This window comes from Papio anubis, chromosome X (assembly GCF_008728515.1).
Source record: "Papio anubis isolate 15944 chromosome X, Panubis1.0, whole genome shotgun sequence".
NCBI lineage: Eukaryota > Metazoa > Chordata > Mammalia > Primates > Cercopithecidae > Papio > Papio anubis.
In genome coordinates this window covers 55634844-55651373 of record NC_044996.1, presented here as the reverse complement: position 1 = coordinate 55651373, position 16530 = coordinate 55634844, and the positions used below count along the sequence as shown (strand labels likewise).

Below are 16530 nucleotides of genomic sequence, written 5' to 3'. Positions count from 1 at the left end.
TGTGATGTGAGCTACTTAAATTGTTAACCTTAACTGCATTTAAAAACTGGTTTGTGAACCTTTAAGCCTTTAACAAACCGGTCAGCCATTAAGTATACTTTTGTTAAAGCAGATGGACAGTTAAACCCATCTTCATTTATGTAAGCCTTTAAGTTTTAGCATACTTTTCCCTCTGTCTTGAATTCAGAATTTTTGTTCTGTCACTACAGTAGACTGTGTTTAGATTTTGCTGATACTAAAACACTATGCATCAGAAATTTCCACACATTGAGCATTTCTAATTGCACAAAGTAATACCATGGGAGTTTATTTTGTTAAAGAATGTGGTATAGGGAATCATTACAATAAACAACACATCATTCTCATGTCAGTAGAAATGTTGCTATCAGAAAAGCAGTTTACCAGTAGCTGTTGTGAATGTGTAAATGTACTTATTTGATAGTACATTTTCAAAGTTGATGTTCAGTACTTTTCTTTAAAACACAGTATGATCTCAATTGCTGGTTGATTTCTGTCAACATTATTCTTTTAGATTGTGGAGATCTCATTTGGTCTTATGTATAAGGTAATCATTTGCCTATAGAGTAAGGATTTTGTTTTCTTTTCGTATGGCTGAAGGCATATAGACCTTTTCATGAAAAAAAAAAAAAAAATTCTTAGAAATGTTCAAGTTCTGGGTGCCAGGCATGGTGGCTCATGCCTACAATCCCAGCACTTTGGGAGGCCAAGGCAGGTGGATCACCTGAGGTCAGGAATTTGAGACCAGCCTGGACAACATGGTGAAACCCTGCCTCTACTAAAAATGCAAAATTAGCCTGGTGTGGTGGCACATGCCTGTAATCCCAGCTACTTGGGAGGCTGAGGCACGAGAATCACTTGAACCTGGGAGGCAAAGTTTGCAGTGAGCAGAGATCGCACCATTGCACTACAGGCTGGGCAACAAGAAAGAAACTCTGTCTCAAAAAAAGAGAGAGAAAAAAAAAAAAAAGAAACGTTCAAGTTCTGGTGATAAGAACACATCTGTGTTCTTTAAAAAATATGTTTAATGGAACATGTTGTTGCAAGTACCTTCTGAATAATCCTTAGCTATTCTAGGTTTAATTTGCTGAATTATTCTAATCTGATATGATAGATTTCCACTTAAGAAAAAGTTGGCAGGGGAAATTGTGAGTCAGTATATAAAGTAAGCAATAGTATACCACAGGAATATAAGCAGGAATGCAAAGCACACTGATGATTTAGGCACTTTAATTTTTTTCTTATGTGGGAGAATTGCGGAGTAGATGGATATAATTTTTTATTTGGTTATTTTATTGTCTTTCCTGAGAAATACTGTGTTGGATGCATCTGACAATCTCCACACTAAATTCTTCATTAAATAAAAAGGTTAACTTGAAATAAAATCTCTTAAGTTTTCATGGGTCATTTTGTGTATCATCCTAATCTAAAAGGCATAAGCATATAGTCATTAGTAGGAATTTTATTTTGTGTGTAAATATGCACTAACTATAAACATTAGAGCCCGAGAAAATAGGCCATTTTGTCTAAATGGATAGAGTGAGTAGTCCATCGAATGGAACAACTGTTGTTTGTTCATAATTCTGTAAATTAGTATTAGTGACAAGTTTCGTATTTTGAGTCTATGAAATGAAAATCAGGCATTTATTAGGACTTTAACATGTTGATGCTGTTCTACTTTTAATAAAATCAAATTTTATTTTAGCCATCTTTCTGGGATCATATCGCATGCCATATGAAGAGATAAGAAACATTATTCTGGAGGTTAATGAAGACCTGCTGAGTGAGGCTTTAATTCAGGTAACTTGGATATTTTCCTTCTGAAATTCATTTTCACAGATTTTTTTGGACTATTCTCTTCTCAATGGAGTTGTAAGAAAATTCTCTTCTATATTTAGATTTTTAAAAAAACATTGAGTAGTTTAATAAAATCAGGAATATCTAGCTGTGTTGCTAGTAAGAGGACTCAGTATAGAAAATCTAGGTTCTAATTCTGTTTCTGCCACTTATAAGCTATATATCCTTTTCAGTATAAGCATATGCATATATAGACATATCATTGTCCATTATTCACTGTACATACAATTACATGTACTTCATCACCAAAATGGCTCCATTAAGTATATATTGTTCTTAAAATTTTATGGGTGAAAAAGCTGAGGGGTCAAGAGGTTAAACAGCTTTCTGAAAATTAGTGGGTATTTAACATACCCATTGTTAAGCTGAGTAACTTTTACCCAACTCTGTTTGGGTACATAACATGTATTGCTGATTATGTCCAGCACTGTCTGTACTTTTTATTTCATTGAATCCTACAATAATCCTATGAGATAAGCACTATTATTCTCATTTTAGAAATAAGGAAACTGAGGTTTAGAGAGATTGCCCAATTTCACAAAGCTTGTAAGTGGTGTAAGTGGCAAAGTACCAGAGCTGGGATTCAAAACAATGTCTATCTTGACTCTAAAGCCGTTATATTATTCTGCCTTCCATGAACAAACTGTTGAATCTTTCTAAACCTCTATTTTCTCATTTGAAATTACAGGGTCATTGTGAGGATTTAACCAAATAAAGTGCTTTGTATAATAAAGGACTATACGGATCTAACACATTATTTGAATTCTTAGTATGTCTGGCCCTGTCTGGTTTAATTTTTGAAAGGAGTAACTGTAAAGATTTTTGTGGAAGCATATAGTCATTGTAGTTTTTTCTTTTTTTCTTTATTTTGTTGTTTTTTGTTTTTGAGCCATGCAGTTGGTTTTGAGTTTTAGAATGCATCACATAGGGCCGGACGTGGTGACTCACGTCTGTAATCCTAGCACTGTGGGAGGCTGAGGCAGGCAGATCACGAGGTCAGGAGATCGAGGCCATCCTGGCCAACATGGTGAAGCCCTGTCTCTACTCAAAATATAGAGAAATTAGCTGAGTGTGGTGGTACACGCCTGTAATCCCAGCTACTCAGGAGGCTGAGGCAGGAGAATCACTTGAACCTGGGAGGTGGAGAATGCACTGGGCCAAGATCGTGCCACTGCACTCCTGCCTGGTGACAGAGCAAGATTCTGTCTCAAAACAAAACAAAACAAAACAAAAACATCAAATAGTTAAATAGCTTATTCTATAACTTTAACAGTTTTGCCACATTCCCTGCAAACTCTGTAAATCTCAGAGAACCTGCATACATAATTTGAGCAAGTGATGTCTCTGTGGAAATCTCCTCTATTTTGGATTGTAGGCTTACATTAAAGTTTACCTCATGTATATGTCTTAAATCTAGGCATGATTTTTAAAAATAGGACTAAGGTTTAATAAGATGACCTATGTCATCTCTTTCTTGCTTTTAGACCTCCATTCCTTTTTCTAAGCCTTTATCTCTTTATCTTTTTCACGAATCTGTACATGTTACCCATATCCTGCTTTACCCACCAATTTCATGGCTTCTGTTTGCTGAGGACTTTTTAAAAGCCAACTTGCTTTCCTTCTCAGTGCCAGATACTTTAAAGTTTCTTCTCAATCCTTACCCTTTTTCATCAAAACCCGTTTTCTTAGTTTTGCTTGTGGGAAGAAAACAGTTTAACATGTAGTATAATATACATAATTGGAATTGTGCTACTTGGGTACGGGTATAGGGCCTAAGTGGTGAGTAACTCAGCCACGTTTTTAAGGTTAGTATTGCTTTTATCTAGACAAATAAAATGGCTGAGTATCTTCTGGTAAAGAGGATGCATGCTCCTGGGTAGAAATAATTACATGATTTTCTAGTTCCCAAGAGTGATGGCTTCCCTCTGTCAGGAGAAAAGACTATAATCAGTAGCACCTTTTTCTCTCCCCAATTCCAGAACATTTGTTTCAGTGATGGAAAAGTAACATCAATTTGCCATTCATATGAGCTGTTTACCATTTATGTCTAATTACCATGTAGCACATCGATAATGCATGGCATTAAATGTGTATCATCAGATTAACTTTGTTGTAAGTTCTATTTGATTACAGTGCTAAACTCCATCCATGCATAATTATAGTTTTTTGCTCATGTAGCATAGTTGTCTCCTCATAGCAACAAAAACAAACAGCAATTAATGATACGTCACTTCCCAGAGACTTGAATTAACAGTAGTAGTATTTTCTCTTCCAGTATGGGTCAATAGGCTCTTGCTGGGCAGACAACTAATAGAATTTAGTTATTTGGCAGGATAATTGTCTTACTTAAAAAAAAATCAGAAAAACTTTTATTTAATCAGCAAGATCCAGCACCAAGTTGAAGATTATTAATAAACATCAATTTTCATTTTATTTCAAAATATCTAAATTTAAGCTAGAAAATGAGTTCTCTATGTGGGAAAAATTGAAATGTCCTAAAATACTTGCAGTAGCACGTAGAAACATTTAAAAGTACACCATATCCTGAGATTGTCGAGGAGTTTTTAATGTATGTAATTATGAGTTATTGTCAAATAATGTGTACTAAATTTTTGTGACTTTTAGAATCATTATTCTAGCCTACAAAATTTGTTTCAGTATAATTTAATTTGATCTACTGAGAGAAAAATCTAAGACCAATCAGTCAGTGCTTTTTAGGATATCAGTGGTAAAACAAATATGTATATAGAGCATTGACAGAGTAATGAAATGAGCGGTTTGAAAAAAGTGGTGCATGTGTGAAGGGAAAAATAAAATTATGTTCTATTTGAGGTCATTAGTGCATGCAAATGATTCTAGGTAGGGAGTTTATACTTATATTCTTAAGGAATATGTGGAAAAAAAAGATGATCAGCATACAAGATAGTATATTATTGCTGCAGAATAATTTGTCAAGATATGATAAAGCATGGGTTAGTAACCTGGAGTTCAAAGCCCTCTTTGGGGACCCATGGAGAGAATTCAGGGGGTCCTAAACTTGTATGTGAAGAATATTACATCTTTATTTTCATTAGCTTCTAATTAATATTTAGCATATTATTTAAGAGTGTAGGCAACAGACCAAAGTAGTATTAACAGTACCTCTAACTTTTTCACTAATAGAAATAATAAATATTTTCATATCACATTACAGTTGTGGCAGATATCTTGAAATACTGTTACAGTCATTAATACTTCAAAATTACAGTACTTATTAGAGCTGTGACTAGAGATTATTTTTAATGCTGTAATCAAGCACTTCTATCATTATATCACTATTTTGGTAAATATGTTGATAACTATTTAAATGTAATTGGTATTTTATGTAATCCTATTTATTTTATTTTATCCTGATATAGAGGTTCACAGAAGGTGAACTGTAGGTTAGGGTGGGCTGTGGTTAAGGTGGTCTTCCTGGAAGAAGTGTTCTAGACTTTGAAACACTAGTAGGATTCAGTTAGAGAGGGCTAGGATAAGAGAATGGTGGCCAAAGGCTTGAGGTATATAAAGGATAATGTCTTTATTTTTCTGGTATAGATAAGAGGTCATATAGGGTAGCAATGAGAAAGAGCATATAAAATATTAGTAACTTGGTGGTGGTCATATTGTAGAGGCACACAGATAGCAAGTTGGTGACTCACAGGTGCTCACGCTCTCTACCTCTCACTTTCTCTCACCTATGTTTTATTTGGCCTTTCTAGTGCCTAATTAGTGAAATTTTAATATCACACACTCTCCAGTTTGCCACAGATCCCACCACTCCCTATTGCATTTTACTTACTCTGACTCATTCCTAACCCCTATATACACCAGAAGTTTTGATCCCTGGTAGACAACATGAATGCTGAGCTATTGAGTTTGGTCATGGTCAAATTGTGTGCTTAGAAAAGGTACTCTTAGCTGCAGTATGTCAGATGGCTTGATGTAAAGAGACTTGACATAGGGAGATCATTGCAGTTTCAAGCATAAGGGACATCATTGCAGTTTCCAGTGTAAGGTGTAATAAAGCCCTGACTATTTCAGAAGCAGGACAAAAGGGAATTTGGGTAAATAAGAAATTTTTAAAGAATGAGTAATTGAAAAATCCTGGTAGTAGAGATAATGGTTGTAGCCCTGACACCGAGAGGCAAATCAGGTAGGGGAGAAAATACTTTCAGGGCAAAAGAGAAAAATTTTACAAATAACATTACATTGGAAAATGTACTGGAGGTCAGAATAGAGGCTGAGACTGAAAATAAGAATTTTTGGAGTCATTTGCAAAGAAGTGACTGTTGGAGTATCAGGACCAATGAAGTTCTTAAGTTTCCTCATGAAAAATGTAACAAATGGAAAGTTAAGGACTGCATATCTGGGGACCGTACAAGTCAAGGGGATGGGAGGTATTAGAGAAATCAGAGCAAAAGGAGTCAGCATATCAGAGAGAAGGCCAGGATGCTATAGTGTATCATCAAAGCCAACACAAGAGGCTTTTAAAGAGTGATGAATAAGAGAAGGAGATTGGGAAAAGAGATATTTCCTTCATTATGTCAGCTTATAATGACTTATTTAGTTTAAATAGTTATTTTTCTATAGTTTTTTCTTGAAACAGTCTGCACTACATACCAGACACCTGTATTCCTTAAGCAAATGTTCTGTTTATTTGTGGTATTTTGGTCTCTGTCTCCCTTATAAGGGACATCTGCATTCCTACTGGGCATGCAACTGTCTGGTGTCCTATCTATTGTTCTTCCTCCACTTGCATTGTTTGTTTGTTTGTTTTTTGACATTTCCTTCCTTCCTTTCTTCCTTCTCTCCCTCCCTCCTTCCTTCCTCTCTTCCTGCTACTTTCTCTTACATTCTTTCATTCCCTTCTTCCCTCATTCCCTTCTTCCCTCCCTTCCTTCCTCATTTCCTCCCTCCCTTCCTCCCTCCCTTCTTTTCTTCCTTCCTAAGTAAATTCTTTCTTTGATGAAAGACCTTAATTTTACTTAGTAATACCCAAGGTGAAATAAAACTCCCGGATGCCTCCATACCTGGAAACTACAGAAATACCTCCATAGATGTTTCTCTACAATGCATACATGGGAATATGCCAGCTTGCTTCTACCCCCCACAACCTCCCTCCCTTGCCCCACCAATAGTTTCTACATATATTGGCTGTTTTACTTTTCTGACGCCCATTTGAGTAACCAGCACTGTACTCAGTGTGTGGTGTTTATAGATTGCCACATGATTATGTTTTCCCAAATGTGATTTTTATCTCAAAACAGATTATATGATCTATATAACTTATTATTGGGTACCAACAGAATAATCAGAATGACACGAAGATCATCCAGTCCATTCCGCTGATTCCAGGCAATGCTACACCTAAGTCATCAAAGATAGATGGGTATCTATTGATTCTGCAGGGAAAAAAGATTCTTCAACTTCCCTCAATTAACCAGTTCTAGAGTATAATTATTCTTACAGTCAGGAAGTTCATGCATGTGTAATAGTAGAGCTCGTTTTTGTCTCCTCAATCCATCTTTGTAATCATTGATCTACTTACGTGGCTATCGACCATCTGTATTTTATGCAGGCTTGTGAGTCTGCATGTGTGCATTCACTTTACAAGGGCTGATGACTTTAGAAGACTACAAGTATATCAATTAAGGCTATAATGGCATTAGTATTGTAGAATTTGAAAACATTTTTCTCTTAAATAACAACTTGTATTCACCATGTTCATTTTCACAAGTCTTTAGGGAAAATGAAGCAGTAGCAATGACAGTAACAATCATAAAACATTTCTTTCTTACTTATCATCACGGTGGAATAATTATGGCATGCTTTTGCGGTCTGAAAATTCTTTTATCTATGAGCTGCTCTTCTTTCTCGTCTTTTGCTTTTAAATAGGTGATTTTTTAAAAAAAATTGTTTGTTGTTTTTTTCTTTTACTGAAGTTTCCTTTGACCCTTGTTTGCTACTTTCAGTCTATTGTTATAATTACACGTATTCCAAGCAAATGTTTTGGCTGCTTATTTTTATTCTATGTCTATTATTGATTAATGCCAGTATTTCATTTGTCACTATCACCAGTTGTGTTGTTGTTCACAGAGAAAGAAAAGGTAGCTTTAAACAATTAATTTTTTCTTGTACTAATTGGGTTGTGCAAAATGTTTTTAAAATATAAAAGAGTGAGCCTATGGCCATGCGTGGTGGCTCACACCTGTAATTCCAGCACTTTGGGAGGCCGAGTCAGGTGGATCACATGAGGTCAAGGAGTTTGAGACCAGCCTGGCCAACATGGTGAAACCCTGTCTCTACTAATAATACAAAAATTACCTAGGCATGGTGGTGCACGCCTGTAATCCCAGCTACTCAGGAGGCTGAGGCAGAAGAATCGCTTGAACCCAGTAGGCAGAGGTTGCAGTGAGCCGAGATCGTGCCATTACACTCCAGCCTGGGCAACAAGAGTGAAACTCCATCTCCAAAAAAAAAAAAAGAAAGAAAAAAATTGAGCCTATTTACATTTTGAGCAAAACGTAAGTCTTACTAACAGTTCAGTAAGGTGCGACCTCAGAAATCATATTTTATGCTGCCTTCTTTATGGTAGAACTTCATTAAAATTTTGGTTCTTTCATACTATAGATCCATTGGGTCTTTTGAAATGAGATGATGGTCAGGGTAGAACAGGAATTTCCTCATAAGTGTAAAACTTGGGGCTGCGCGCAGTGGCTCGTGCTTGTAATTCCAGCACTTTGGGAGGCCAAGGAGGGAATATCACTTGAGGTCAGGAGTTTGAAACCAGCCTGAGCAACATAATGAAACCCTGACTCTACTGAAAAAAAAAATACAAAAATTAGTCCGGTGTAGGAATGAGTGCCTATAGCCCCAGCTACTCAGGAGGCTGAGGCAGGAGAATTGCTTGAACCTGGGGGGTGGAGATTGCAGTGAGCCGAAATCATGCCACTTCATTCCAGCCTGGGCGACACAGCGAGACTCCATCTCAAAAACAAACAAACAAAAACAAGTGTAAAACTTGGTAGGTAGCCTCTTTTTCCTTATATAAACTTCCAAAATCTGAACTGGGATATGAAAAGCAAGGTTATACCATAACCCCTACTCTAAGGACTAGCTGTGAGGCTACTGCTAGACAAAAAGCATTAGACACTTAGCCTAAGAGATTCAGGGGACAGGGAGTCAAGGCTGTAATGTCCTTGATGGAATTATCAAAGTGATAGAGAATAATCATGATTTCCTCCCCCAGCTAGCTCCCTATTCATTTTTTTTGTAGCATACAAATTTGTTTTAAGTCCAAAGCTTATTGACTAGTCATGTATTTAACAAATTATACACATTTGTAATTGATCGTATCTATAAAACTACTTTCTCTTATGTACTAAAGAGATAATCAAAACCTTTCCTTCCATACATAAGGAATAAATCTTTACCTTCTTTTTGCAAGGTTCTATTATAATTCTAGATATCCTCCTATGTAAAATAGAAATGTACCTAGTTATTAAATCTTTTAAAGAGTTGGGATAGTTATAGTATAATCTAACATAATATAATATAAAATTTAACATGCTATGGCACACTTTAACATAGTATAATAATGGGTATAACATAAGGGTATTTTAACTAATCTCTTTAAAATATTTTAGGGACGCAGGAAGGAATACACGAGGGAAATTTAACTCTTTTAATTTCTTAAACTCAGTGGTAGACACGTAGATTCTTTGTCTTTGTATCCATCTTCGTGTCTTAAATATTACACAATGAATAAATTTAAAAGTATTTAGCAAGTGCTGAAAGCATATGCTTAAATCAGGTTTCCTCAACTTTGGCACTATTGGTGTTTCGGGCCCATTTTCTCTCTCCCTCTTTTTTTATTTTTGACTGCTGTCCTGTACATTATAGGATGTTTAGCAGTATCTGTGGCTCTATCCACTGGATGCCAGTGGCAGCTCCACCTCCAGTTGTGACAACCCAAAATGCCTCTAGACTTTGAAAAATCCCCTCTGGCGTGCAAAATTTTCCCCGGCTGAGAACCATTGTCTTAAGAATTACTTTTATTTCTGAAGTATATGTAGTAGTTTCAGAATGTAATACGCTCCCTGTCATTTGCTGTTATTTTCTATGTTTATTATGAACTTCATGACAGGTTTTGGACATTTAATTAGTATAGGTCCAAACAAAACGATACTGTACATTTAAAAATTCTATATCCCAGGAATGGGAAGTACTCGTCTTAAGGCAGAGTGCATTCCCATTACATTGCAGATACCCCTAGTCAAGCATTGCTTAAAGTACAGGTCATAATTATTTTCTAGCTGTGGATACAGGCAATCATATCAGTGTGAATTGGCTTTTTTTTCCCCCTTTACCACATAGTATTTACATGTATAGTTTAATAGTGCTGAGCAATTCACTTTACACCATTTTTAAAAACTTATTTATTTTTGTTTTGTTTTTTAAATATGTCTTTTAGATAAATCAAATAATATGGTAACAACTTCTACTCTGAAATGAAGAGAGCTGGGTCTGAATCCCAGCTCTGCCACTTACCAGCCATATGAATGGGAGAAAGTTACCTAACCTCTCTGAGTCCATTTTCTTTTATCTTTTAAATAGCTAGTAAGTTTGTTGAAAGGATCAAATTAAATAACACATGAAGCAGTCCCCTAGCACATTGCTGGTTACATGATAGGCACACAAAAAATGTCTTTTCCAGTGAGTAGGAGCAGTGCAGTTACAATTGGTATTTTGAAATATTTTCCTTCAAAACTTACAATTGAATAGTCAGCCCTCAGTTTTCGATGTTAATGGAAAGAATTATCAGCAGGGTGATAATTCTCCTGGGGCTTCTTCCTTTCTCTGTACTGTCTGAATCCCAGAAATAGAGATATCAAATAGGGACAAAGGAAGTATCCAGGAGTAGTGTACTATTTTTGAGGGGACTATTCAGAAACCTCACTTTAACCCCTTTGATCTTCACTTTTCATGCTTTATGTTGTATTTTAGTTGATTTGCATGCTGACAAGAGAAATGTAGTCTTTAGACTAGAAAAATATAATTGAATGACAATAAACTAGTAAGGGGCCTCTAGATAAAGAAATCAAAGGAAAGTTAAAGCAAGAGCTGCTTTGAGGGGACTGCAGTAGGTGAGAATGAGGACTCTAGAATGCCATCAAAACCTTTTAATATTTATACATATTCTATAGATTTTTAAAAATATTCTGCTTCAATAAATGAAACAAAAGTTTATCCATCAATTGTTTCCAACAGCTTTAATGTGTTGTTGGATTTATATTACTGTAAGTTATTCATGTCTTTGGTGTTGTAAAATTTAGCTTTCAATGTTTGTATTATTTATGTTTGTATTATTATTAAAAACTGAGATGAGGCTATCATAATTTGAGGTCCTTAAGGCAAGTGATCTGAAAATGTTTTAGGAACCTGGTGTTTTTGTATTTGCATATTTTTTGTTTAGATTTTGTTTTATTTTAGTATACTGGGTGATATTAGAATCATATACTCTATATTTAGAATCATTTAGAATATATGAGAGTATTTGAAATCATGGCTATATAAAATTATCAATACCTAAAATGAATGAAATTGTATTTTTTTAGTTTGAGTATTACTAGAAAATATTTTGTAGAAACCGAAGTACCTAAAAGTAAAAACATGACCTTTTCTGAAGTTTTGGCAGTAGAAGAATGTAGAAATCGAAGTACCTAAAAGTAAAAACATGACCTTTTCTGAAGGTTTGGCAGTAGAATAATTTTTTTTTTTTCTTTTGAGACGGAGCCTCGTTCAGTTGCCCAGGCTGGAGTGCAGCAGCGCAATCGCAGCTCACTGCAACCTCTGCCTTCTGGGCTCAAGCCATTCTCCTATCTCAGCCTCCTGAGTAGCTGGGACTACAGACCAACACCTGGCTAATTTTTGTGCTTTTAGTAGAGATGGGGTTTCGCCATGTTAGCCAGGCTGGTCTTGAACTCCTGACCTCAGGTGATCCGCCTGCCTCGGCCTCCCAAAGGGCTGGGATTACGGGCCTGAGCCACCACTCCCAGCCAAGAATGTGTCATATTAAATAATTAATCAGGAATGGTGTGACCGGTTCAGAATAACTAGTTAGGATTTAATATCAACTGTGAGTATTTGTTCTAATAAAGCATTGAAAAATATAATAAATACTTAGGGAATAGCAAAGCTAGATGGCAGTTCTAAAATGTGGCTTCAAGAGTGTTTTCAGTTGATCAGAAGTAGGAGAATGGGTTTAGTATATGACAGCAGGCAAAGGGGAGAGTTGTTAGATAGGAGTAACCTATAGAGGTATCACTTTACAGGAAAGACCATAAGCAGGATTCCCTCCTAGGAATGTCTAGAATGCATATGGATGAAGGCCGGTATGACAGGGAGAATTCTACCTGATGGAATGCTTAAAATATCTCTTTTTTCTTCTCTCCAAATTGTGGAACCTTTCATTTATGAAGTATTTACTAAGGTGTGACCATTCCCTTCAGCCTTATACACATTGTGCTCCAATTCATAGTATGTACATGTTGGAACACTATTTACCCTTTAAAAAGAAGGAAATCTTTGAACCTGCAGGACATTGTGCTAAGTGACATAAGGCAGACATGGAAAGACATATACTGTGTGATCTCATTTATACAGTATATAGAACCTAAAAAAGTCAAACTCACAGAAGCACAGAGGAGAGTGGTGGTTACCAGGGACTGCAGGTGGGAGTGGGGGTTAGGAGATATTGATCAAAGGATATGAAATTTCACATAGGAGGAATAGTTCAGGAAACTTATTTTAGAACATGGTGATTATAGATAATAACAGTGTGTTGCAGCTTTGAAAATTGCTAAGGTCTATTTTAAATATTCTCACCACAAAAAAATAAGTATGTGAAATAATGGATATGTTAATTAGCTTGATTTAGTCATTCCACAGTGTATACATATATCAAAACATCATTTTGTACAGCATAAATATGTATCTTTTTTGTCAATTAAAAATTATTTGCCTTTGTATCTCTGTCGTAGAATCAGAGGCCACCAAAATTAAAACCGAAGTAAGCTTTATAAATTACTCATTTCCCTTATTTCACGGGAGGAGAAACCAAGGCTCAGAGAGGTTTACATCATATAGTCAATCTGGGATCACAACTTGGTTCATAAGATGCTCCATTTATTGATTTTTTAAAGCCCATTGTTTGACCTGTTTTTCCTTGCTGTGGTATGCAGGTGGGCGAGTGGGTTGGGGAGTTTACTGCTGGACAGCAATAAAAAGTAGTAACAGAAAGTTTACTAATTAAAAACACTTTGTGCAATCTCTGTCATTGGAAGTCAGAGTAGAAATTAAATTATCCCTTAAAACATCTTCTTCCAGTATTAGATGACATTATAAATGTCTTCATTGACATTCATTATTGTTTGTGTTGTGAAATATATAATTAGGTGTCAAAAAATAAAGACTTAATTTTACTTAATGCAGTATAAGGGGCATTGGACTCCGTCTCTGCATTAATAAGCAGCATTTTAGTAAAATGAAAGGGTAGTTCAATTACTAATAAGATGATCATTTATTTTATCCCATGTGAAGGATTCCAAGTGACAGAACCATTTAATGAAGTCTTTCAGCTTTGTGAGAAAAATAAGAGTACATATTTTGGCCTTCATTTTATAATTTTTCTTCAGTGTATGTAGCTGAATAGTATTGAAAAATTAGTTGCTTCTCAGGAGAAGCAAAGAAGGTGTCTGCTTTTCTTCCTTGAGTGCTATGACTAATTGCCACATCGTCTCTTTGGAGTTTCTGCTCTTCGGTGGTTTATACTTAAAATGCCACTCAGTGTAGTGGAAAAAAAATTCTTTTGGCTTTCAGTCATGTATTCTCTATATGATCTTGGGCAAGTCACTTTTCTTCTTTTAGCTGTATATTTTTTGCCTTTAGAAGGGGGGAAATGTATACTTAAAAACTTGGTTATTGTACAAATTAAATGTGAGTATATGTTAAGAACCCTTGCAAACTATAAAATACGAAACAAACTGAACACACGTAGAGATGAGTATCTTAGACATTTATTTAGCTGTAACCTATCACTCTTTCTGGCCATTTATCTAAAGAGAATTAACACTTAAACATTCAACTAGTACTTGAAGGAGCATCCCAAAAATAACTCCTAGTCTTCATCCTTCCCCCAATAAAGGCCTATAATTCTTATCTCCTGGAATTTTTTTCATCCCCTCTCTCTTCTTTGATCCCAGCTCATCATGCATTCTTACTGATTGAAGATTTTTCACTCTCACCTCCCATGCCCATAGGACTAGACTACTATTGTTTTCTAGTTGGTCTTTGTCTGTAGACTCTCCAGTCTAGCGCATCACATCACTTGATTTGACTAGCCGTTCTTTTTCCTCCATCAATTCATTTTCTTTCTTAAGAAGTGATCACAATGATTGCCACCTGTTTTCTTCCGTTTTTAAGTGCTGTAATGGATCTCTAGTTAATCTCTAGAAATTGGAGAGTCTCTCAAAGTCTTGATTTTGAATATTCTGTGCATGACTTGCATTAGCTCTTCTCCATGCCTTTGCACCTGTCCTTCCATCCTTTAGGTGTCTTTTTTATCTTTTAAAATATGACTTAAAACCTACTTTCTGACCGGGCGTGGTGGCTCACACCTGTAATCCCAGCACTTTGGGGAGGCCGAGGTGGGCGGATCATGAGGTCAGGAGATTGAGACCATCCTGGCCAGCACAGTGAAACCCCGTCTCTACTAAAAATACAAAAGTTAGCCGGGCGTGGTGGTGGGCGCCTATAGTCCCAGCTACTCGGGAGGCTGAGGCAGGAGAATGGGGTGAACCTGGAAGGCGGAGCTTGCAGTGAGCCGAGATCGTGCCACTGCACTGCAGCCTGGGCGACAGAGCAAGATTCCATCTCCAAAACAAACAAACAAACAAACAAACAAAAAAAACAAAAAACCTACTTTCTCCTGGAAATACTCCCTACTCTGTAAACCAGACTGAACATTCTCTCCATTCTTCATCTGCTCATTTCTACTGTGTTATTCATAATCTTTTGAAAAGGATCTTTGCATATGATGCAGACATTCTGAGCTGTATCATAAGCATTCTTTGTATTGGTCATTCTTTTTACTTGTTTTAGAATCAGATGCATGATACAGAGTTTATATGATAACTGTTATATCATGTGATTTTGTGATATTTTCAATTAGATATCTGGAGCCTGTTAGTTAGGCCAGTCCCCTCTACAGGGCTATATTGAATGGGTGAGCACTCTATGTTAAACTTACTTTCAGATTTATGGATTTCCCTTTCTTGAATATTTAGGACTGTTTTATCTCTCAAATATTTCTGAGAATTATAAGAACCACCCAGTGTCCTTTATTGAATAAAAGGTCTTCATGGAAGTAAACATAAAAAGTCCATACAATATCAAATAAATATTTACATAACATTTTGATTAATGCTTCGTGTTTCTACCAGTTCTAAATATTTCTGTCATAGATGACTTTGAAATTTCTTGTGCAGTGAGAGATGAAACCTATCCTCATCTATACAGTTTCCTGGGTTTCAGCTGCCTATTTTGGGGACTTTGGTTCACCCAAGAGAATACCGATGGTCTTCATTATCCTAAATGCACACAGTCAGTGTGTTCGGTACACTAGATCCAAACAGAACAGCCACTTGGTTCTGTTTATGTAGGTTCCATGTTGTATATAATTTTAAAAATAAAAATGTGACTACTTCCAGATGAAGAGACTTTCTGTCAGTGATGAGTAGCATTGTAAATAGGGAAGCTTTGTTTGTGGCTGCCCTAAATCCATGAGGAAGATTTGAAGTATTACAAAGACAACAGATGCTAAACCGTATGCCTCTCATGTGAAGTTGTGCTTTCCCTTTGCACTAGAGGTGTCACAGGTCTAGAGAAGAGTTGAGCTTCCCTAAAGGAGAGCTTGGGAATGTTAGGCATCCTCCTTAGATCCTGAAAGTATGGTCTTGTCTTATCTGATCTTAGGGCCAAGTCTCCTCAGAAGAGCCAACAGGTTAAATGTCATGAAGAGGGTGGACTTTCAGAGGATGAGTAACTAGTTGGCGGCACAGTAAGCAGTCATATAGAAGTGACTGCTTAGAGTGGGACTACATCCAAATAAAGCCAGGATAAACTCTGCTCAACCAACATAAAGCCAGTCATCGGATAACAAATGTATTGGGTCACCATATATTGTCATATATGTTAATTAATCATTGTAGTTTTATGGAATTTGGCATATGTTCTAGATCATCTTTACATGTGATCTATCTCATTGCATTTCATTTGATGGTAGAGTGGTGGTAGAGTTTGCCTGATGAATGTTTATAAATAAGCGTGAACACATATTGCCAGTTGGGAAAATACTCAATTCTTAAGCATTGAAGTGAAGACTGTTATTTGCTTTATATCTGTTAGAAACAGTGTCCCAGACCAAATACATTTATATAGGTTATATGTATAGATAATTTGAATACTGCTTCAAGGGGAAAATATTTCAAAACAAAACTAGATTTGTGATTTGTTGTAGGATTTCTTCGATTTCTACTTGACTAGCTCCCCTCAGTTCATAGTACAAATGAATGA

The 16530-nt window shown here is 36.1% G+C and overlaps 1 protein-coding gene across 8 annotated transcripts in view; it reads left to right on the top strand.

Moving 5' to 3' along the window:
* Nucleotides 1-16530, top strand: part of DIAPH2 (diaphanous related formin 2) — a 914469-nt gene that overhangs the window by 384326 nt on the left and 513613 nt on the right. For all 8 annotated transcript variants that reach the window (XM_021932747.2, XM_021932745.2, XM_021932750.2 and 5 more), the window contains one exon: nucleotides 1724-1818. In XM_021932747.2, coding sequence (XP_021788439.1) covers nucleotides 1724-1818 — 95 coding nt within the window. The remainder of the gene's footprint in view (nucleotides 1-1723; nucleotides 1819-16530) is intronic.